Here is a 23548-nt window from a genome sequence, read left to right on the forward strand (position 1 = left end):
GGTGCTCTGGCTTAAAGAGGGGGATAAATGCACGAAATTCTTTCATAGGATGGCCAACTCTCACAGGAGAAACAACGCTATTGATTTATTGATGGTGGATGGGGCAATTTCTTCAGATAAGTTGATAATAAATAATCACATTGAACATTACTATCAACACCTATTATCTGAAGAACACAACTGGAGACCGAAAGTGGATGGTTTGTCTTTTTCCACATTAGACTAGAAGAGTGCAGGGTGGTTAGAGAGGCCTTTTACAGATGAGGAAGTATGCAAGGTTATCAGAGGTATGGCAAGCCATAAGGCTCCTGGTCCGGACGGTTTTACTATGGGATTTTTTCAAGCTTGTTGGGAGGTGGTCAAGGAAGATATAATGAAGTTTTTCATGAATTCCATGCTAATGCTTGCTTTGAAAAGATTCTCAATGCCACCTTCTTAGCCCTTATCCCTAAAAAGGTGGGGTCAAGGGAAGTGAGTGATTATCGCCCCATAAGTCTTGTAAATGGGGTGTACAAGATTCTTTCCAAAGTGTTAGCAAATAGATTGAGCTCGGTGGTGGAAAAACTAATCTCAAAACCACAAAATGCGTTTGTCAAAGGTAGACAAATTCTTGATTCAGTACTTATCGTAAATGAAGTTTTGGATGGTCAATTGAAGTCTAGAGTACCCGGGCTACTTTGCAAGTTAGATATGGAAAAAGCGTATGATCATGTCAACTGGAAGTTCTTACTTTACTTACTTGGTAGATGTGGTTTTGGGGGGAAATGGCAAAAATGGGTAAAATTTTGCATATCTTCAGTTCGTTTCTCTATCTTGGTAAATGGCACACCGGTGGGTTTCTTCAATTCATCTCGTGGCCTGAGACAGGGAGATCCGCTTTCTCCTTTACTTTTCTTATTTGTCATGGAAGCACTCAGTAAGATGATTGAGGGTCTGGTGGATGGGGGGTTACTCCATGGCTTTGCGGTGGGGAATGGTGACCTCAACATTTCCCATTTGCTTTTTGCTGACGACACACTCATCTTTTGTGGTGCACACCATAGCCAGGTTCAAGCCTTGAGAGCGTTACTCCTTTGTTTTGCTGCTGTATCCGGTTTGAGCATCAACCTTGCAAAGTCAGAATTAGTGCCAGTGGGGGTTGTCCCCGATGTGGAGATTTTAGCTACTACTTTAGGATGCAAGATAACTTCGCTTCCTATGAAGTATCTTGGCTTACCTTTGGATGCGTCTTTTAAATCGGTGAGGATTTGGAATAATGTGATCGAAAGGGTGGAGAGCAGATTGGCCGCCTGGAAGAGGCTATATTTGTCGAAAGGTGGTAGGTTAACTTTGATCAAAAGCACTCTTTCAAACTTACCCACTTACTTTTTGTCTCTATTTCCACTTTCTACAAAGGTGGCTAACTGCATTGAGAAGCTACAAAGGGACTTCTTATGGAGGGGATTGGAGGAAGAGTTCAAATTCCACCTGGTTAATTGGCCAACAGTTTGTACCCCAATGGCTGGGGGAGGCTTGGGGATTCGCCACTTGTTGAAATTCAACCAAGCTCTGTTGGGTAAGTGGTTGTGGAGGTATCAAACCGAACGGGAGGCCATATGGAAGTCCGTTATTGATTCACAGTTCGGGGAAGCTTGGGGAGGATGGTGCTCGAATGAGGCTCGAGGCACTCATGGAGTGGGGTTGTGGAAAAACATTCGGAGTCTTTGGGGGACCTTTCGTGGACATGAATATGTTGTTGTGGGTGAGGGTTCGCGGGTCCGCTTTTGGTCTGATAACTGGTGTGGTCACTATTGCCTACAAGATACCTTCCCTACTATCTTTGCGCTCGCTCGAGAAAAGGAGGCATCGATCACCGATCTTCTGGTCTTTTCAAATGGCTCCCCGCAATGGAATATTGACTTCACTAGGGCAGCCCAAGATTGGGAGTTGAAACCTATTACAGAGTTCTTTGCGGCATTATATTCTGCAAGCATATCAGGGGGCACTGGAGATAAGATGTTTTGGAATAATAAGAAAGGTATTTTCTCTGTCAGATCTTTTTACCAAAAAATTACGAATCCCGAAAAGCCAATGTATCCATGGAAGAGCATTTGGCAAACGAAAGCCCCAACAAAAGCAGCCTTTTTTGTTTGGACAGCATCGTTGGACAAGATTCTTACCACAGATAACTTGAGGAAACAACGGGTTATTGTCCTAGATTGGTGTTAGATGTGCAAGAAGCATGGGGAGTCAGTTGATCATCTGCTTTTACACTGTGAGATGGCCAAGGGCATGTGGGATGATTTTTTCTCAAGAGTTGGATTGTCTTGGGTTATGCCGTGTAGATTGGTGGATTTTCTCGCAAGCTGGAGAGGACTATACGGCAATTCTTAGATAGCGGCAATTTGGAGGTTGGTACCAATATGTTTGTGTTGGTGTATTTGGAGGAAAAGAAACGCAAGATGTTTCGAAGACCAGGAGAGAACACTAGAAGAGCTAAAAGTTGTCTTTTTTAAATTATTGTTCTCATGGGCGGGGGCCACAGTTTGTAACGGACTTAGTATCCATGATATTCTTCTTTCTTTTGTAACTTCTAACTAGGCATTTCTTCATGTATACTTCCTGTGTCCTCGGGCTTTGCCTATTTCTATGAATATAATATCCTTGATTACTTATCAAAAAAATATGTTAGTTTCAAAACCTAGAGCATTCATTTATATATGTGTATATATATGTTTTTTTCTTTTTTAATTTTCCTTTTTCATTTGTTTTGGTGATTCTCTCAACACATTTTATTGAAGAATTAATCGCACAAAGTAAGAGTGGTTGAAGAATAGATTTAAACTGAAATGTAGAATCCTTTACTCGTCACCCTACAAGACAATGTTGATTCAAGGATGGCCTTGTATTAGGAAACTTAGGAAAAGAATATTGTGTTCCCTTTAATTTTAGATACAAGTATTTATAATGGAATTTATATCTTTCTAGGTGAAACTTCTGCGATATCGGGAACTTCTTTAACTTTTGTGTAATCATGGTGATGACTTATTGCGTGTGTTTAATGTTAAAATAGATATTGTTAAAACTTTCTTCTTGTCTTGAATTTTGCCATAGTTCAGTTTATAGTGACAGTAGAGGGCCGAAGCCTTGGTGGGCTTGGGTAGGTTGCTGGAGTCGGCCTGTGGCCTTTAGTATGTAATTAGCTTGATAAGTGGGGGTTGGGCCATGGCCCACTTTCTACTTATTACATCCGTTATGCTTATGTCCTTTTTTTTTTTTTTATTAATTGTGTTGGCCCTTGGCCCATGAGTTTGTTAAGGGCTCTGTCAGTATATGTAGTGGAACATCTCTCTTGTAATGGCATGCAAAAATTGAATCAAAGTTATTTTCTCTTTCCTCATTTCTTCTTCTTCTTTATTTTGGAGGTGCTCCCCTCGAAGTGAGCTTTCCTTTGTGTATTTTTGCCAAACACTTGGGGTGTGTTACAAATTGGTATCGGAGAGACACCAGTTTCCATGCTATCAAGAATTTACAAAAATATGCAAGAAATTCTTGCATCACTCCAGAAAATCATGGAACTAGTAGAGCAAACAGTATTATGGTGGATGGAGATCTAGGGACGATCTAGAAGTAGAGTAGCGGAAACAGACAACAACAAATTCAACAATCACATAAAGAACACCAAGATATAAGTCGTTTGGCTTGAGCAACAGCCTACGTCCATTGGCGGAGTTGATCACAAGGAATTCACTAACACAAAAATGGAGTACAAGAGAGAAATCACTCCTCAATCCTAAAAGCCCCAATACACCCAATGAGCTCTCAAATCTCACAAAAGGAGTTCTCTCTCTTGTCTCTTTGTTTTGGCCACAGCTCTCACTTCTCTCTCTTTTCCTAAATGTAATAACATTACATATATATAGTGGGCAGCATGAGAAGACTTAATTTCCATAAGTTCTCTTGAACGGAGTGTCGAGCGTGCATCGAACGAACATTCTGTTTGACCTTTGCTCAAGCCCACTTTCGCTCTCGCATCGAGCGAACTCTATGTTTGAGACTCGCTCGAGCAACAATAGAGCGAACTTGTGTTATGGCATTTTTTCTACTGGAAATCAAGACACCATCCCAACACACAGCAAGGCCACAAAGAATTCCAGCAAAATTTAAAGCAATTTGTGAACAACTTTATAGAAAATTCCAACAAGTTGCAGGACCAGATGTGTGCAGTACAGGAAGAAGGAGAACCTGCTTCTACGGTTGAAATCTCTATGGTTGAAACAGCTGGAATTGTGGAGTCTGTCAGATCAGCTATTATGGCGGAGGAGTCCAAAGTAGGAGTGTTGGCTCCTGAGACAGCAGTGACAACGACATACGCCAGCAATGGCAGTGCTGAGCCAATGTACATTCATGCATCGCTGTGGCCGCTGATGGTGTCGGGACGTTTAAGGAAGGGAAGAGCTTGTCACAGGGGAGAGCATTGTTGAGGCCTAGCCTCAACTGTAACCTCGACGATGAGGCCCAGGCAGAGATAAAGGCCTTGTGGTTCTACGAATGACTTAGAGAAAAGGCCGTTGGGCGTTGAAGTGCTTATTGAAGAGCTGTCAAAGGTTGAGGAGAAGCTGAAGCTAACAGAATCTCTTCTTGAAAGCAAGGATATGGAAATAAAGAAAATCAACGATGAGAAGAAAGCTTCCATGGCAATTCAATTTGCTGTTGAAGCCACTCTTCGAAGGTTTCATGTAATCTTTGGTGGAGAACAATGGAAAACTTCATAGATTTGCAAGTTTTGGTAGATAAGAGTTTCGCCCTTCAGTTGCTCGATGTATTGCCACCTCATTACCCTTTGATAGAGAAAGAGAAAATAGAAATGGCCCTGAGATTCCCTCCTCGCCTGCCACTTGTCGTGCTCTGCTTTTGCTCTTCTGTGATCGTGGCTCACAAGGATGAAGAACCAACAGCCAAAACCATGGAGGATTTCCTTGGGTACGTCAAGGACTTGATGGGACTCTCTAGTCTCTCTGACAGAGAGGATGCCGTTGGTAACATATATGCAGTGACTTTATCGGCTATGTTGTTGGCCTGTGTGAACTCAGGGGCCCTGCGAATTGGGGCCTGGATACGTGCATACGTGACCAGGTTATAAAAATGGGTTTGGAGGAGAATGTATTTGTGGGTACCTCTATTGTTGACATGTATAGCAAATGTGGGAGAGTTGCTTGCATGAAGTAGAAGAATGTAAATTCATGGACTGCCCATGATTGCTGGTTATGGAATGCAGGCTGAGCCATAGAAGCTCTGGAAGTCTGCTATAAGATGATTACCACTGAGGTCAAACCAAATTGTGTCACTTTTACCTCGGTTCTAGCTGCTTGCAGCCATGCTGGTCTTTTGGCATAGACCATGAATTTGGCATAGAACCTGGGGTAGAGCATTACGCATGTTTGGTTGATCTTCTTGGGCATGCCGGCCATCTCAACATGGCTTATGACTTGATTAAGGAAATGAAGGTGAGGCCTGACTCTGTGGTCTGGAGCTCCCTTCTTGGGGCTTGAATTCACAAAAACATTGAGCTGGGTGAGGTTTCTGCTAGAAAATTGTTTGAATTAGACCCAATTAATTATGGGTATTATGTGTTGCTTTTGAACATAAATACTGGAGTTCTGGGGGCTTTAGGGGATAGAATTTTGGAACAAGATGCTGTGATTGTGAAACCAAATAGTGAAGTGATTCTCGATGAAAAGCTCAGAAGTATGAGGATTTGGTGAGAGCAGAGAATCTGTTTGATGAAATGCTTGAAGAGGGTTAAAATCTGATAATGTCACATTCTTGACATTGATTAAAGCATATGGGGTGTTAGGAAACTTTGACGGGTGCTTGAATGTTTTTGAAGAGATGAAGGCTCTTGATGCGAAGCCTAACTTGGTTATATATAATACTTTGTCGGATGCTATGGAAAGACCTAAAAGGCCTCAGCAGGCGAAAGCCATCTGCAAGGAAATGATCAACAATGGATTTCTCCCGAGTTGGGCAACATATGCATCTCTTTTACGGGCCTATGGTAGAGTGCAATATGGTGAGGATGTGCTTAGCCGCTCACTAAGGTCATGCGGAGAAATATTATTGGTTGAAGTATTAATCAACTTGCCAGCAGTTCTTAATTGTGATGGGAAGCAGCTAATAAAACTTAGTGGTTCTGATGCAAATGTTGAAGTTCCAGTTGCGTGCATCATATTGATAGGCTTGTTTGCCCTTCAACATTATGACACCCCCAGTATTGGGTTCTTGTTTGCTCCTCTAGTTTTGACATGGCTTTTGTGCATTAATGGCATGGGTATATATAACATATTTCGTTGGAACCCTCATGTCTATCAGGAATTCTCTCCATGTTACATGTCTCAATTTTTAAGGAACACTCAAAAGCAAAGGTTGGATGTCCCCGGGTGGAATTCTTTTGCATAACAGGTTCGGAAGCCATGTTTGCTGATCTTGGACACTTTTCACAGATATCAATAAAGATTGCTTTCACGTCTGTTTATTCAGCTTTGATTCTTTCATATATGGGGCAGGCTGCATATCTATCTAAGAATCATTTAATTGAGAATGTTGGATTTTATGCGTCTGTACCTGGGAACTTAAGATGGCCTGTTTTGGTAATAGCCGTCCTTACTGTTCTCATTGCGACAATGGCAGTCTTAATTGCTTGGATGTTTGGCAAAGCAAAGTCCAGCGGCATAGAACTTCTTCTTGGTATTTTAATTCCGAAACTGAGCTCCAAAACAAGACAGCAGGGTGTTGAAGTTGTGGGTTGCACTATTATGCCTCAAAATTTTTTCTTGCACTCGGCTACTGTGCAATCAAGGGAGATTGACCATAGCTAGAAAGGCTTAATCCAAAAAGTAATAGGAAGTTCAGTTTACCCACACAACTCAAAGAAACATACTCGCACCTTGTGGGCAACGTGCTTTGAAGGGAGAGGGTTTATTACAGTTCAATTTACAGTGACAGTAGTGGGCCAAAGCCTTGGTGGGCTTGGGTAGGTTGCTGGAGTCAGCCTGTGGCCTTTAGTGTGTAATTAGCTTGATAAGTTGGGGTTGGGCTGTGGCCCCCGTTATGCTTATGTCTTTTTCTTTTGTTCTAGTGTGTTAGCCTTGCCCGTGAGTTTGTTAAGGGTTCTATCAGTATATGTAGTGGAACGTCCGTCTTGTAATGGCATGCAAAAACTGAATCAAAGTTATTCTCTTTCATCATTTTCTTCTTCCTCTTTTTTCTGAAGGTGCCGAAGTGAGCTTTTCTTTGTGTATTTTTGCCAAACACTTGGGGTGTGTTACAAATTTTGCATTTCTTCAATATAGAAAAGAAAAATGCTTCACGAGAATTTGGGGTTTTTTGCGTATTGAATTGAGCTGCATATCCGGAAGTTTTTATGAATATAGCCATCTTGAAAAGTATGTACCTTAATCTGTGCGGCTTTCTGCAGGATGCAATTGAGATAGACGAGGACCTCCTATCAAATAGTGCCAGAGCACTGGAGACATTGGTTTCTGTTGGAATGAAGTTGGGTGTCTCTAAAAAGAGGCTCTCAGAAAGTGTGTTGCCGAATTTGCAAAGCTGTAATTTAGGAGAGTGAGATCATTCATTCTTCTATGGGATACCTGTGAGTAAATTTAAATTTGTATATTTTTACTTGGACTGAATTCAAGCCAGAATCTTCTTTGCAATTAATCGCATGCGTGTTACTTTTTAAGGATACGGTACTTGCATTATTATTTCTGTTTTTTCCTTGACGTAATAATTAATTGAAATGGAATAGTAGTTTTTACAATAAAACAAAAAGAATCACAAGAAGAAAATTCTTGTATATTACGCATTTATTTTATTTACATTTTACTGTGTTGATGTGACATCATTCATCAAACTTTAAATTTATTATTTTGAAAAACAAGAATTTATCTAACATAACTAATAGTCAATATCACATCAGTATATTGTAACAAGAGTGAGGCTAGATAACAGTATATAGCATAACACTAATAAGTTATATTTGATTTAGTGCTAATTATTAGATAATCTCAAAATGAAGATATGGCATTGCTCTCATCTTATTACACGATGTCATTATTATAATTACTTGTATAATTATAAAATTTTAATAATATGGAATTGGTTACATGTTGGCCATATACAGTTAGAGGTAGATTTTGAACTTTAATGAGGAAACTAATGTACCCACAATATATATATATATATATGTACGCGTATATACGTATTAATGGTTATGCCACTTATAAGTTGGTATGTAAATCCATCATTTAGTATTTGACTCGTTACATTTATAAAATTAAGTACAAAACATTATTAATATTTTTTTTTTTATGGGTGTAAGGCTTCTATATTAATTGTGTTAGGTGTATGGGTAAAACATTTTGAGTATTTACTCGAATTTGAGTCTCAAGTGGTAAGGACATAGACACATAAAATGGATCTTACAATATATATTGTTCGTTTAATGCTACTTGAATATTTATACAGATAGAAATAAATATTGTAAGGTTCACTTGATGCATTTATTTTTTCTTATTTGAGGAGGGTGTAGTAAGATGGAAGTATTTTTATGTTTTCTTAAGAGTAATGTACTAATGGCAATGGCACTATTAATTACAAAGATATATTTTCCCCTTATCATACCGAATGCCTATCTATACACGAAACAAAAAAAGAAGAGGAAAGACAAGTGACCGGAGAAAAGATAAAGGATCAAACACAAAGGTTAACTGTTACAAGCAATGAACAGAGAAATTAGCTTCAATACTACTAGCTGTGTGTGTAACCTCCCATGTTGTAAGGATTGTGGGGTTGTATCTTTGTCATTCCAATCTGCCCTTGCATCCCATCCCTTGCATACTGCTGCCACATCAACTGTTCTTCCACCAACAGCTTTTGTTTTTTCTCCATCTCTGACATTTGCACATACGCCGGGGCTGGCACTGCCAGGGACGCCGCAAATGGATCTACACTTGTCGTAGAAGTTGAACCACCCTCTGGTGTTGGCGGTGCCGGCAATGCCAGCATTGCTGGTTTTCCAGCTGATCCAAGTGCCACACTACTCGCACTCCCAGTACTCGTCCCATAATCTGGACCGGCCATGGCTGTAGTTGTGGCCGACTGTTTATACATGCCGTCAAGCAACAACATGTCAAAGCCGCCGCCAAGTGTCGCCTTCTGACCTGAGAGATTGCTTGCTGACTGAACCAATGTTGTCTCCCAGTCTGATTTCTCGTCATTGAAGGCCTCCCAGGTAAGAGCTGGCACTTCATTTGTTGCCAGTGGCACAACGCCGTCAAATAAGGCTAAGGCTAGTTTGTCTGCATGTTCTTCGCTTGTTATTGCATCATCTCCTAGGTTCAACAGATCACCCTCTTGTTGTGTAACTTTGGCTTCCTCGCACTCTTCTTTCGTTTCTTCCTTTTTCTCTTCCTCAATTGAGGCTTCAGTGAAACCCTCTGGTGGTGGTAGAGCCTTTATCGCGTTCATATCTTCTTCATTTTTTTCTACAACCTCTTGATCAGTCTCTTCCTTTTTCTCTTCTTGAGACTTTGGTTTTATGCTTTGAACCAAAGCCGACTTCTCTCGAATGAACTCATCCATGAGCTCAAGTTTCTTTCCAGTAATTTTCTCAAGTTCAGGGAATTCAGAAGAACGCCCAATTCCGGTACTGTTGCACCAGGCGTAGAACATTTCAAGTTCGTCAAACTGCTTGCCAACACGGCAAAAGATCTCATAGACCCTCACGCAATCAATGACCTCTAGCTCCATGAAACGATCAACTAAGATACCCAATATTTCTGTTATGTCGTAATATATGTGGAAACTCTCTTTCACAATAGGGTAGAGAGCCACTATCACAACTCGGTTGGTCTTTGCGACACCTGCGTCAATCCAAAATTGATATTATTAGTTAATCTGAATGCTTTAAAAGAATTCGATTCTTGAATGAAAAGCTCAGACAATGATATGGTTTGTCGATCGATCTGTCATATATCATGACAAGAAAGACGCAAATATATATCATGTAGTAAATAATACAGACCTGTTGGGCGACATGCTAAGAAGCGTTCGAGGAGCTGTTGCAAATGTTGTACCCTAGAAAATATAAGCTCAGTCCTCATCTCACACACCGGTGTGGCTCTTGGACCAGCTTGGTTAGCCATGGCCTCCTGATCATGATCATGATCTTCATGATCAAAACTGTGTCCACTGCGTTTCCCCCGCCGGCTTTGCATCCTAAACTCAAGCCGTTCGTCGAGGTAAAGTGCATATGTGCGAACAAACGAGGAATAGTCCCATGAATTGGATTGGGAAGAGTCGCGAAAATCTGACATGTTGAGAAGACGAGTCCCCTGTCTGGTTGCAAAAAATACTTCTTGCTCATATGCAGGATCCCCCTCTAATAGTAGGCGTTGAATCACCATGAGCGTCTTAAGTGCGACGATCCAATTCCTGGTCTTGTTGAGGCGCCTGGAGAGGGTGTTGACGCAAGCACTGATGAAGGCACGCGAGTAGCATGTCAAGCTGAGTATCTCACGAATATGCCTCTCCTCAGCCGGGTATTCATCGTGTCTAGTTGCCTTCACAATGGCAATGTCAAGGTCAGCCAGGGAAGCGCTGCTTCCTACTTTTGCAAGGCCTATGCTGGTTGTGTCCTTCACTGCTCCTAGAGCTTTTCTGATCTTGCTCGCTCCCATGGATTTATTTCTCAATTGTTTGTTTTGACTCGGTGAGGATGATCTGACCAGAAAGGGGGGGAAAACAAATAAATACACCTATCAAGTGATTCGAAATTTGTTAAAAGCCATGTATGTAGGAAATAGCTAGGATCGATGATCATCACATCAATTAAACAACCATTTTTTATTCAATTCTCTGCTTCTCTTGTAGGTGTGATACTCCTGTGGGTTTTCACCCTAAAGAGAGAGCCATCCAAGTACATATATATACATATACATATCCTAAACAAGTTGATCAGAAAATCTTAATTCATATTATTCTACAATGATGGTTGGGTATCATGCATAATCAGTCGCCAGATAGGGATAAAGAGGCAACGTATTTATACAGAAATGATTATTTTTTAGGATGAATGTTCATGTGTATCATATATATATATAGTCTGCGGCTTATCCAGTCCAGGGACACCGCTAATGCATGTGATGAGCTATACAAAGAGAATTGATTTCTTATATGATTGAAATACTGTTTAAAATGCACGAGACTGAAAACTATTGGTGTACATGAATATTCCATCAAAATAAATATATATGCATGCTTTCTACCTAAAGGCCGAGAGATTTATAAATTTCTTACCCAGCGACTGCGCTCTGCAGTCAAAAGATTGTTCAATGGATGCTTAGAAGAAAGAGATCAACAGGCCGGAAGAAAAGTAAATCTGTAGCTATATATCTTCTCCTCTTTAATTTGTGTCTGTCTCCAGCTTAGCTAGCCTTTCAATTTACCATGTATTAGCCGTGGTTGGAGCATAAAACTTCGGGGACTCTGGGGGAGGTAATCATCCATGTGGCGTGTAAGTATTCCATTTGCTAATTCAAGGTCTTCATTGTTATACTAGTCTTTGAAAATCGTATTTTTCAAATATAAGCTATATTAATTAGAATATACTACAGATATTAAATCTACATGTTTGTTTATGGATTAATAATATTCCCGCTAGTAGCTTTAACAATTATCACATATATGCCGTTGGGCATCATAAACGTACGAGAGCATCCATGCATGCACAGAAAAACCTAGCTCGAAAAATGGTGAACGACTTTTCCTAAACCAACTTGTGGTTTTTAGTGGTTTTGATCAATGGTACATATATGAGACGCATAGAAATCATTAATGGTATGTTGTCACTGCTAGCTAGGTTTTGCATTGATAACGTGGTCGTCTACCCAGCAGTTGCTTTATTTGTTCCGATAGAGAAATGATATACCTACGTCAAGTTACGCAACAGTCTTACGTGTCATTAATTTTTTCTTTTTTCTCACAAAAGGGGCTGGCATTGGGGGAGACTAAAGTCTAAAATTATAAAAGAAAAAAATTGGAAATATGCTCAAACCCACGCTGTACCTCACCTCGTCTTTCCCAAAATTTAAACCTAAAATCTGGCCACCACCATCCTCATCGGCGTTGTAGAGAGTTTTCTCTCTGAATAAGGCCTTCGATGAACTCCAATCTCACTCCCTCTCTCTCTCATGGGCCAAGTTGGAGTCACGAGAACAAACTCAACCCCATGCCACCGAGTCTCCAGCCAAACTCCACAACATACCCATCTTCTATACAAAAGAAAAAAAAAAATTAACTACTTTACGCGCACAAAAGGGTCCAAAATAATTTCTTGCCGCTTCTTAAGAAAGAATCATAGTTACACTCACATAATCTTAATCCAACCTATTAGACTTAGAGACAAGCAGTGCTTTCATGACAATGCTCGTCTCTAACACATAGTCTCTCTAGGTTTTTTTTTTTTTCATTTGATTTTTGAGAATTTGTTTACCATAATTTATATAAGGACAATATATATGTTTAGTGTAAGCTATGTTGAGCGTACCATGTGGTTGTGCTCTGTCATGAAAGTTTTGGCAATGGAGACTATTTAGTGTAAACTCTGTTGATCGCACCATTATAGACGGTGGTGGCCGGATTTGGGTTTGAAATTTTTGGGAGAGACGAGGTGAGCTCTCGTGTGGCATGACTTTTGAAATTCTGGATCTAGCCGTTTCTTACAACTTTAGCCCCTTGTGTGAGAAAAAGAAAAAAGAAAAAAGAGAAAACTAAGGGCGCCTAGGACTGTTGTGCAAACTATTGTGCAAACTATTGTGCAAATTGACGTGAAAATCATTTCTCGTTCGGATAATTACAGCCGCTTAATTTCTTGTAATAATTACTTTAATAGCAATCATGTGATGTGATCTCCATGATAATATTAAGGGCATAAAGTAAATTAAAAAACTAATCTGTTTCAACAAACAAAATATATAATTAAAGGCATATGCAAGCTAATCTCCCTGGCCATGGAGAATTCAATAATTGTATGTTGGCCTTTAAATTAAGCTCGTATATATTCAATTAAAAGCTGCACATACATGCCTAATTCCCCCGCGGAAACCAGTCTTGACGCCAATCTGGCCCATCTTCACGATGGATTCCACAAAATCTGCCTCAAAAGATGGTCCAAATAATGGATTGAGGAAACCAAAGTAGGAGTCTATTATACTCTTGGTTGTCTCATCGTCATTAAGTCTAGCATCAGATTCTAGCACAGCAAACCCGTCCTTTATGTTCTGCAAAATATGCTTATCAAATGTCTGCTCACTCCCACGATCGATTGCCAATCGCGAATTAACATCTCCATTTTGGGGGCACCTGGCCTTTAGCTCTGGAAGAAAAGCAGGGTTGATAGCTGGATCTGCTCCTCCACCTGCTGGGAAAAAGTTGTAAAGCCGTCTTGTCATGAAGAAGCATGCTGTTGTTCCCACCGTATGTGCAGCTGAAAGTTAATTTCAGTATGACTTAATGGGGTTATTAATGTGATAATCATTGATATATATAAGGTAGGAAACCCGTCAATTAAAGTACTGTGATGGATACTGTTAAAAAAAATTGTGCAAATAGAAAATAAATATAATTTTAAAACGTGTAGAATATAATAAAATCACCCCTGTATATAGTAATTTTAGTTTTTTTACAAAATTATGTAAGTAACTGAAAATATGAAATAATGAAATGAATAAATTTGTGGGTCTCACTCTCATTTCTTATTTATAGATAATGAAGTGACATCATATGAAATATCACAACGATTAACTTGTAATTTTTCAATTGACAGTTACTGATTTAAAGGTCATGATGTTTCACTTAAAGACCAAATAGTATGCCTAGCTTAGTGGTCAAGCGCTTCCCTTAGAAAATGAAGGGCATTAGTTCGAATCTCCAGAAGTGTCTCTTACACTATTAATAAATAATCTAAGGTTTAATAGGTAATAACAAGTTACAAAGGTTTAATGAGTAATAACAAGTTATAGTTATGTGACTGGGATAACACTGAAATTTAATTTAATGTGAGAAATCCTTCTAGGATGGCCAATGCTAGATGTTATGCTAAATGGTAAAATTGGATAGAATCATGTGTATGGTATTTTTGTTCTTAACGTATAGAGTCTTGATTTAAGCCTAGGCCACCATTGACTTTATTAAGAATTTGAGATACTTACACTAATTGAACGTTTAAATCGAGCGATACCTTCTTGTATGAATGAGGATATCAGTATTTGACTAAAAATTTAATATTGTAATCTAAGTGGGGGATTGTTAAATTTATTATAGATTATGATATTAAATATGTAGAATTTATTGAATGTGGGTTACTATTTATTTACGTGAATCACTATCTCAAAGAGATGCAGTAGTTCAATGGTAATAATGTGTTGTTTCAAATGAAAGAGTAGAAGTTCAAAACTTCACAAGTGCAATTTGATTTATTTTGTAAAGTGTTGGACTTGGATAGACACAATGTTTAGGCCAGTCAAGCTTTGCACGTGGGATAAACAGTCACAACACTTAGATACTTGCACATTGGCTGAGGCATTTTGATATGGTATAATGCTTCAAAAATCAATTTAATTGTAATTGTAGAGTTTCAAACTCCTATCCTTTCATTTGAAACAACACACCGTTACCACTGAATTAATACATCTATTTAAAATAGTAATTTATGTAAATAAATAATAACCCAATAAATTTATATATTTAATATCATAACCTATAATAAATATAACCGATTCTTCTATCGATCGAACATATCCAGAAAGAGTAAATCCGTAAACTACTAACATTTTAGTTCTATCAAATGTATCCAAAAAGACTAACCTAGAAATAAATTAAAATCAACCCAGATGGCTAGATCGATGCTTTGCATGCTAGCTATGGACCACGTGGCCGGGGACCAGCAGGCAGAAACCGATAAAGATCGGAAGGCATTATTATATACATTTATCGAAGTGCATTCTGAGGTGACAGCTATAACAAAATTTATTTCCATATGCAGCTAGGCTTAGGTTTTTTTTGCCGTATTTCCACCTAAAATGAATGAAAATATAATTTATATATATATGTATATGTATATCTGTGTGTGTATTTTTATCATTTATACATATCGTCATTGATGATCATGATTTGAAGTTACAAAATAAAAACTGATCAAAATGGTTATATATATATCATGTTTTTCTAGACAGGGTACTCGTGTCTTTTGCAAGATTACCTCATTGATATATGGTATCCAAAAAAAAGCTTTTATTCATTTCACTTCCAAGTTTCACCAAACATAAGTTCATCCAAGCTGCATGAGAGAGAGAGAGGCATAATACCACTGAGAAGCACTAGGTCTTTCTCCGTTAGTCCCTTCTGCAAAAACTTGGCCTTAAGTTGCTGAATTGAATCACTAACATCCGGCATTTCAGCTGCCAATGAGACGTTGGAAACCCGGCCATCTCTGCGGCCCGTTGGAACCTGATAAGCTGGTCCATTTGCCTGTAGTTGTACAACATGCACGTGATACCACTTACAACAGAAACAAAGTAATATATAATATTAAATTAAAGCATAAAAAAATGGCCGGAAAAACAAGTACCAAGGCTATGGCGTCTCGAGCTGCTAAGGCCACGATGTCTGCGCAAGAAACCACGCCTCGACATACTGTTTCCAACTCTGCTTTGGCTTTCTCTATCACTTCAAACCCTACAACGCCTTGATGTCCAAATGCATGTCTCTCGGCGTTTGGACCATTTTCGATCAAAATTGAACCATCACAGCCCTAACGATGCCATAAAAAATCCCACCGATCAATACTTGCATATGAATGTGCCGAAGGCAAGTGTGTTTGAGAGAGAGAGAGAGAAAGAGAGACCTCAACAAAGCAGTCATGGAAGTGAAGCCTGAGCAAGGCGGCGGCTGTGTTAGCTTTAGAGAGAATGGCATCCTGGACAACAGCACGGACTATGGACTCGGCTTCCGGGCATGTTTCAGCGTAGAAACCGATTCTGAGTTGACCCTTAGAAATCCCAATAAAAAGTGCAAGTACGAGAACCAAATGAATCGACATGATTGCCGTATATCGTCCGCCGGCCCCTGGTTATGAATTAAACGGATGGGCTTAAGAAAGATACGAATATCGAAGGCGGAGAGAGAGATCAAAGCGAATCATGCAGAGGGGGAAAGTTAGGTTAGAGACGGAATCTCGGTGGCTCTTAATAAGCTGACAGAATGAGGATATGTTGGCGCATGCAATGTGTCGACTAAACTGCATGCTGCATGCGCTGTCGCCTTGCATAACTACATCATTTAATTTAAATTTAGAGCAATGTCTCGCGCAAGTCTCACTCAATCAAATAAATAAGTTTTTATATATATATTAAAAAATTAAAAAAAGAGCGGTACTATTCTACTTCTAGATTTACCGCTAGTTATTTTTACAATTTTTTTTTTCTATTCATATTTTTTAATATTTTTAAAAAATAAAATATATATATATATATATATCAATATACTTAAAATCACTTCCTTAAACACACAAAAAAAAATTATCAAGTGATACATTTGAGTTTTACAATTGGAAAGGCAAAATAGCTTTTCTAAAAAAAAAACAAGTCTCACTAATAAATAATTTAAAGTTTAATCTACTTTTTTACAAAATCTTGCACATAATTTATCTATTTAAAACTTACACAAATCATTAATTTTCTTTAATTTATACATTTTCATTTTTGAGTAATTCTAAGCATAATTAAGTTTGCTTCTTGCGAATTTTGTAGAATTCCTTTCAAAACAATGAGACTCATCGATCATAAAATAATAATAATAATAATTTTTTATATATGTCAATTTTTTCAAAAGAGAACTTACACAAATCATGATGATTTTATTTCATCTTTTATTTTATAAAATATTTCTGTATATTTTGTCATGATTTTTTTTTTTTTGAAAAAAAAGATCTCTACTTATAAGTTTGTGTAAAAAAAAAAAAATATCTTCTACATTATCGATATAACAAAATTTTATTTATAAAAAAATATAATTTTAAACTTATCTTATAAACTAAATTCTATCAAATCGGCAATATAAAAACTAGAGCATTTTAAATATATTTCATTTTAAACTTATCTTATGAACTAAATTCTATCAAATCAGCAATATAAAACTAGAGCATTTTAAATATATTTCAAATAAAATGAATCTTTAAATAAATTGTTCAAACTATATATTGAATATATTTTATTTTAAATTTTAAAATGCAAAGTGTTTTAATCTCTACACTCTTAATAAAATATAATTGTTCACATGATTATATAACTTTTCTATGTCCTATTCATATTAAATTATTAATAGTTAAATCTCGAACCAGACCGTAAAACATTTTATAATTTGGGATATAAATTGATTATTAATAATGTGGGGGTGAAAAATGAAAAATGTCATAGTTTAAGGTTGTAATGAAAAGTGAATTCTCCAATTCCCACCACGATGGAATAAAAGGAGTAAAACCCATTGCCCGTGGCCCGTGCGTCTCCACCCTATTCTGCTAAGTGCGATATTGCTACTGCAAATTCCACACCCTATTCATCTTCCGCCGCACTCTCCCTCTTTTGGAATATCGCAAGCGAACCCTCGTATTCTCTCTTTCAGATCTGAATCTCGCGTCGATCGGTACGCCCATTCATCTTTGTTTAGCTTTTACTAATTTAGATTTTACTTTCTTTCGAAGAGCCTAATTGGATTTTCTTGAATCATAATATTTGCGATCATAATATAAAATTTCCCTTGAATTACCTATTCATGCCATCTTCTTTTGCGTTTCTGAGATTAATGTTTTCTTCTTTCATTCTATATCAAGGTCCGAGAAGAAAGGTTCTCCTTTTGGCTGCTTTTGGATAATTAAGATTTATTTGTCAAAGGCTATAATTATCCGAGAAAAAGGGTTTTGGGTTAATTTTAAAGTAATTTTTATGATCCATAGTCGGGTAAAGAGGTAAATCTAGTGCAGCTTTATTTCTCCTTGGGAATTTTGTGGACAATTAGGGGTTGCGTTTCTTTGGGGCAATTTTCTATTCTACCATGCTAATTATGGTATATAAGGAATATGCGTCCCGCTTCCTTTGATTTATAATGATTTAGTTTTTACATCTTTAAGCCACGAAAGTTGATAGGTTTCCTAATGGGAACAGAATTGCTTGAGTTCGTGTGTTGTGATTAAGTATGCTTGGCTATCTTCTTTTTCCCCGTTGATTTCTATTATATTTCTTGTTTCATTTTATATCTTGAACCGTGTAAAAATTGAAGTGTTTCAAGATGTGGGCAATTTACCAGATCTGGTAATGATCTGTTAGAGATGAATTTAGCCATCGGAATTTGGAAGAGATTGACCGGTATTTTATCCTGTCATTCTATGCTTCGCTCATGATACATAATTACCATATAAAACCAGAGTATGATTATATTTGCTAATATTATTTTCTTGCTAAGTAAACACCATTTGCGAACAGGATACCTTACAAACAACACAGATATCAATTGATATGCTGATTTTCGTTACCATGGATTGTCTCTGTGGATGTTGTTTGTATATCACTTGCATTTTCCAACCAATGTGCAGCTGTTTATTTGTAAAAATTAAAAATAAAATAAGCGTCTTGTAGTTATGAATTTTAATTATTTTCCATATTCAGAAATGGTTGGTTGTGTTGTATGGTTATGATTGGTTTGAGACAACTTCTGTCCATTTATATAAGTAATTGCAATCATGAGCCTATTTTGTAATTGTAAGAAGTGCAGTTTTAATTATGTCTGAAGAGGTGGAATATCGCTGCTTTATCGGTGGCCTTTCATGGTCAACATCTGACAGAGCTCTGAAAGATGCATTTGAAAAGTTTGGAAAGCTTCTTGAGGCAAAGGTAATGATCCTTTAATGTTTATGAATATGTTTCAATTTGAAACTAGTTTCCCTTTGCGTTTGCCCTGGAGTTGGTTTCTGCTGCAGTGGTGGAGAGACTTCCTAAGCTCAACTATGAGTTATTTTGGATTACTTCATTTCCATGAGGTTTTTTTGATTTGAAGGAGAATCTGTAATGCCCATCAAAGACGTGTTTCGATGGTTGGAAATTATAAAATGTATTTTGTGGTGTAATTGAAACTCATTTAACTGTTCAAATTTTTTCACGTGAATTGAACTCAAGTTTTAATGGTTATCAATGAGGTTCTGATGTATAAGATGGTTTTCTTTATATAGGTAGTTGTTGACAAGTTCTCTGGGCGTTCTCGTGGATTTGGGTTTGTCACTTTTGATGATAAGAATGCAATGGATGATGCTATTGAGGCGATGAATGGAATGGATTTAGATGGGCGGACTATTACTGTTGATAAAGCTCAGCCTCACCAAGGTTCAAGTAGAGATCATGACAGTGACCGCAGCCGTGACCGTGGTCGTGATCGTGACCGTAACCGTGACTATGGAGGTGGAGGCGGAGGTGGACGTGGATCTAATGGTGGAGAGTGCTTCAAGTGTGGGAAGCCTGGACATTTTGCTAGGGAGTGTCCAAGTGAAGGGGCAAGAGGGGGCAAGTATGGTGGAAGGGATGATAGATCTGGTGGCGGGGGTGGTGGTGGGGGTGGCCGTTATGGTCCTGATCGAAATGGAGATCGATTTGGTGGGCGCAACAGGGATTCTGGTAGTCGTGGAAGTTCTGGATCTGATCGGTACAATCGTGACCGCAGTGGACCTTATGAACGTCGTAGTGGTGGGGGCTTTCGCTCTGGATAGAACGGTTGCTTCTGATTGTGGTATGCAGCATATACTGAACTTTGCATGTCCTTTGTGGTTACTTTGGCTGTGACTGAATTATGTCGTGCCATTGCAGATTCGGAATTGGACGTGCTGCAGTTGCTGTTTACAAAAGCGTTCAAGTTTCTTTGCTGGATACATTCTTATGAATATTGTCAGGGTGGATCATTCTAGTCTATCAGTAGTTTGAAGTGCAAAAACTGGCACGATACTCACCTGCTTTGTGTTCCAAAAATGCTCATTTCGATGTTTTGGTCCGGGATATTATGCTTGCTTGACATGGACTTTCGAAATTGGTCTTGTAGTCTAAGAATGCCATTATTGCTGCTGGATATCTTGTGACTTACATGCATAGAATTCCACATATCATTATTGCTGCCCGATCTTCATTGAGTATTTCTCATAGGCAATTGCAAAATCAGAAGCTTGTTGGTTGGATGGGTATTTGGAGGACCAATTCATGGGTATATGTCCTTGGGAAGTTTGCTTCTTTTCACTTGGGAAGTAGAAGTGGTTGTAGAAGTAGAATGCCCATTTTGGCTACCCTGTTTCAGTATTCTACTAAAAACAGGAGTCAAGCGGGTAATATATCTTTCTTATACGTGCATGGTACATGATGGTAGTTCTGAATTTATTCCTTACGCAATATTAATGTTATTAACCTTTTGGCAGGATGCTTCGCTATTTATGGTCTTTATGGATACGTGATTGGGTTTCTTTGTTGCTAATTGGACATGTGTGGTTTTAGTTTTAAAATTGTGAAAAAGTGTTTTCGACTGCAACAAGCCATCTGCACTTAAATTCAACATAAGCCACCCTCATCTTCTGCATGGCGCCCTGTTGGAGAGATCCATTTTGTGGAAACATATGGCAGGTTGTGTTGAGGTTCTTGATGAATGCAATAACTGCTGCCCGTTGTTTTTTTATTCCTTGTTCCTTCTTATGGACCCATGCTCTGCAATGCTCTTGTTGGATGGAAGATTTTTGCACTCTCGTTTTTCCGATACCCGTGAATGATCTTTTGGTCTTGTTTCCTGAGATTCAGATAAATGGTTAAAGTTTCTTTCACGTCAGGTAGTGTTTCCTGAGTCAGTAATGGGGTCACATATTGATTCTATTTGATTGACCCTTGAGCCTGAGGGTGGGCTTCTGGTCAGATTCCCTCCCCATCGAGGATTTGCTGCCAGCTTTGCCCCTAGTCCTTTGTTAAACCTTTTAAGAGTTTAAACAGGGAACATTATTATTTCGATTCTCGTAGATTTTTCGTTTTGCCATGTTGCTCATGATGAAATGTTGGCCCTTTTGTATGGGGTGAAGATTTTGCAAATTTTGATTTATGAGAAGCTCTTATTAAATTATGCACGTGTAATATAGATGTGTGAACATCTGTATGGTTCTGTTTTATGCTGTATTGTTTTTTATGTCAACCTGTATCGTTCTTTTATCAAAGAATCTCATCAAAGGCATTTAGAATTTGTTCCCTTGCCCTTGTGATGGATGTTATTTTCGGCTAAAATTTCGTGCTTTGGCAGTCAGAAAGATAGATGATCTGATTTGGGATGTTGGACTCTTGATTTTTCTATTTGAAAAAACGATTGAAATGTCAGTGCGAGCCTTTAGATGGTTGGGTGAAATGAGCGAATCACTTGCTAAATAATAGCTGTGAATAGTGGGGCAAGGGGAAACTTGCTAACCCGAAATCACGGGGCGGAATGGGCCTAACAATAAAGGCCCATACCAAAACCAACAATCCAATCCAAGACTACTACTACATGTGGATGGATTTGTTCAGTGATGTTGGGAGATAATGAATATGAATTTTAATTTGGAATTGATTCGGATGGATAATTTCTCAAACTAAGTTATTTCTTATTGGAAAAGAGGTGGATGCTAATGAGAAAGATGTGACATAATTTTCTTGCTCAAAGGAATATTTTTTAAAATAAAGATAATTCATGACAAAAGGATTTTTAAAGAGAAAAATGGTGATTGTTCGTTCCATGATTCTTTGGGTTAGCAGCCTAGCTAGCCTCCATTACTGTCTCTCTTAAGTGGACTACACCTTTATGGAAGGGAATAACAATACAAAAACACGTGGAAAAGAGAAAGGACAAGTACAAATGGCCAACCTTGCAGTAGTTCCCCTCAAAAAACGTATTGCAGATTAATCGCACGAGTTCTGAAACTCATTCTCTGACAAAAGCTCAAACACAAGCTCCAAAAAAAACCGACATCTTCGGCACTGCTAATTAAATGCTTCACACCAACGGCCTTTTCGCTTCTTAATCGATGTCCGCACGTTAACAAGAAATAAATTTAGAGCACATAGATGTGTATATATATATATATATGCAACTGATCATGTCCCTCATTGAAACAAATCGTAGAATGTGCCTTTTTTCCATCTGCATGCTTAAATATTTCATAATCATGATCTGCAGATCAATTAAAACACGTTCCAAATCATTGTTCAATGGAAGAAAACACTTGCAGATCATAGTCCTGATCATATGCCATAGTAGCATGATATGACTGATCATGTGATGAGCAATCCAGATTTGGAAAACGAAAATCTTAATTAAGTACTGGACATCTGAAATCAAAAGATCAGAAGAAGATGATGAAGAATAAAGACCATGCGATCTTCAGACCGACAACCTTATTCAATTGATCATTTCACCAAAACCACTTTATAGTTTATAACAATAACCCATGAAGATAGAGTAACATGATATATGATAGCAAAAGGAAAATGGGAGAGAGAAGGATAGGAAAAGATCAGAAGAAAAAGGAAATACCAGCTGGGAATCACAATTCCAATCCACCGGATCCAATAAACTTGGTCATCCCAAATGTAATAGCCATAGCCATCCATCCTCCAACAAGCAGCCTGGCACAGGATCTTCCCACAGCAGTCCTCCCAAGCTTTGCTCCTATCACTCCGAACACAATTAATGTCAAGCTGGCCACCCCAACCACCAACTCAAGCCTCACTTTATGATCCTTTCCAACCGCAGCAGTCAGCAGTGGCACCAATCCTCCCACCAAAAATGAAAGTGCCGAGGCAAAAGCAGCTTGCACCGGATTCGGGAGCTTCTCCTTGTCCATATCTTCTTTAATTATATCCTGCACATCGACATCTCCGGCCTTTCTGCTTTTCTTCTCTCTTTTCAACTGAGCCATCTCTATGTCATATTGAGTGGAAACGGAGACAAATTCTCCTATTGCCATACTGCATGCCCCAGCAACTAACCCTGCGAATCCAGCAAGCAGCATGGCTCTGAATTCTTTTTTAACAGCTCCCACGCCCATCATTAACGATGCAATAGAAACTAGCCCATCTGTGGCTCCCAAAACAGCAGCACGAAGCCACTGTGCTCTTTGATAGTAGTCAAAACTCTCATCTTCAGCCCCTTGGCATTGTTTTTTCTCCATATCTTTTGCATCATGAACTGCAATTCCGACATGGTCAAGCGACTGTACTTGGTCATTATCTGCTCGAGCGGCGGCAGCCATTATTGATCACAGAGGGTGGCGAAAATGTTTATTATAGAAATCTAAAGAGAGCGAGTTAGCAGAAGACTTCAAACAGTGATCAACCAGTGGTGATAAGGAAGAGGAAATATCGTGCGATTCTAGGGATGATCAGGAATGACCTTAATAATTTATTAATCT

General features: G+C 38.4%; 5 protein-coding genes across 6 annotated transcripts in view; 2 read left to right on the top strand and 3 right to left on the bottom strand.

Moving 5' to 3' along the window:
* The window catches only part of LOC109007076 (phosphatidylserine decarboxylase proenzyme 3-like), a 47426-nt gene extending 39698 nt beyond the window's left edge, over positions 1–7728 (top strand). The window contains exon 21 of the mRNA XM_018986602.2: positions 7457–7728. Within this exon, the coding sequence (XP_018842147.2) occupies positions 7457–7606 (150 nt within the window). The 3' untranslated portion in view covers positions 7607–7728. The remainder of the gene's footprint in view (positions 1–7456) is intronic.
* Positions 7729–8515: 787 nt separating this feature from the next.
* LOC109007077 (putative clathrin assembly protein At4g02650) lies at positions 8516–11505 on the bottom strand. The gene is made up of 3 exons (XM_018986603.2): positions 11341–11505; positions 10067–10764; positions 8516–9905 (listed from the first exon to the last, which is right to left on the bottom strand). Exons 2-3 carry the CDS (start codon positions 10719–10721, stop codon positions 8791–8793), a joined length of 1770 nt encoding a protein of 589 aa, XP_018842148.1. The 5' UTR covers positions 10722–10764; positions 11341–11505; the 3' UTR covers positions 8516–8790.
* A 1530-nt stretch (positions 11506–13035) lies between these two features.
* On the bottom strand, positions 13036–16272 carry LOC109007078 (peroxidase 43). Its single transcript, XM_018986604.1, has 4 exons — positions 15947–16272; positions 15671–15853; positions 15408–15570; positions 13036–13528 (listed from the first exon to the last, which is right to left on the bottom strand). The coding sequence occupies exons 1-4, from the start codon at positions 16139–16141 to the stop codon at positions 13104–13106; spliced, it is 966 nt and encodes a 321-aa protein (XP_018842149.1). The 5' UTR covers positions 16142–16272; the 3' UTR covers positions 13036–13103.
* Positions 16273–17583: 1311 nt separating this feature from the next.
* LOC109007074 (glycine-rich RNA-binding protein RZ1A-like) lies at positions 17584–20311 on the top strand. Of its 2 annotated transcripts, none has more exons than XM_018986600.2 (4): positions 17584–17742; positions 18868–18986; positions 19322–19872; positions 19950–20311. In XM_018986600.2, exons 2-3 carry the CDS (start codon positions 18876–18878, stop codon positions 19850–19852), a joined length of 642 nt encoding a protein of 213 aa, XP_018842145.1. In that variant the 5' UTR covers positions 17584–17742; positions 18868–18875; the 3' UTR covers positions 19853–19872; positions 19950–20311. The 2 variants fall into 2 exon arrangements, with proteins under 2 accessions (XP_018842145.1, XP_018842146.1); XM_018986601.2 differs by having other exon boundaries at positions 18860–18986; positions 19950–20256.
* A 2370-nt stretch (positions 20312–22681) lies between these two features.
* On the bottom strand, positions 22682–23308 carry LOC109006981 (vacuolar iron transporter homolog 4-like). The gene has a single exon (XM_018986446.2). It carries the CDS (start codon positions 23306–23308, stop codon positions 22682–22684), a length of 627 nt encoding a protein of 208 aa, XP_018841991.2.
* Positions 23309–23548: the final 240 nt, after the last annotated feature.

This window comes from Juglans regia, chromosome 13 (assembly GCF_001411555.2).
Source record: "Juglans regia cultivar Chandler chromosome 13, Walnut 2.0, whole genome shotgun sequence".
In the NCBI taxonomy this organism is placed as follows: Eukaryota; Viridiplantae; Streptophyta; class Magnoliopsida; order Fagales; family Juglandaceae; genus Juglans; species Juglans regia.

Bases quoted from the DNA above. Each gene is read 5' to 3' on its own strand.
- LOC109007077 (XM_018986603.2), bottom strand. From the start codon at position 10,721: ATGGGAGCGAGCAAGATCAGAAAAGCTCTAGGAGCAGTGAAGGACACA. The intron at 9,906-10,066 runs GTCTGTATTATT...GGATTGACGCAG, and splicing joins CTTAGCATGTCGCCCAACAG to GTGTCGCAAAGACCAACCGA.
- LOC109007078 (XM_018986604.1), bottom strand. From the start codon at position 16,141: ATGTCGATTCATTTGGTTCTCGTACTTGCACTTTTTATTGGGATTTCT. The intron at 15,854-15,946 runs GTCTCTCTTTCT...TGGCATCGTTAG, and splicing joins TCCATGACTGCTTTGTTGAG to GGCTGTGATGGTTCAATTTT. The intron at 13,529-15,407 runs GTATTATGCCTC...ATTAACTTTCAG, and splicing joins AGACCTAGTGCTTCTCAGTG to CTGCACATACGGTGGGAACA.
- LOC109007074 (XM_018986600.2), top strand. From the start codon at position 18,876: ATGTCTGAAGAGGTGGAATATCGCTGCTTTATCGGTGGCCTTTCATGG. The intron at 18,987-19,321 runs GTAATGATCCTT...TTCTTTATATAG, and splicing joins GAAAGCTTCTTGAGGCAAAG to GTAGTTGTTGACAAGTTCTC.
- LOC109006981 (XM_018986446.2), bottom strand. From the start codon at position 23,308: ATGGAGAAAAAACAATGCCAAGGGGCTGAAGATGAGAGTTTTGACTAC.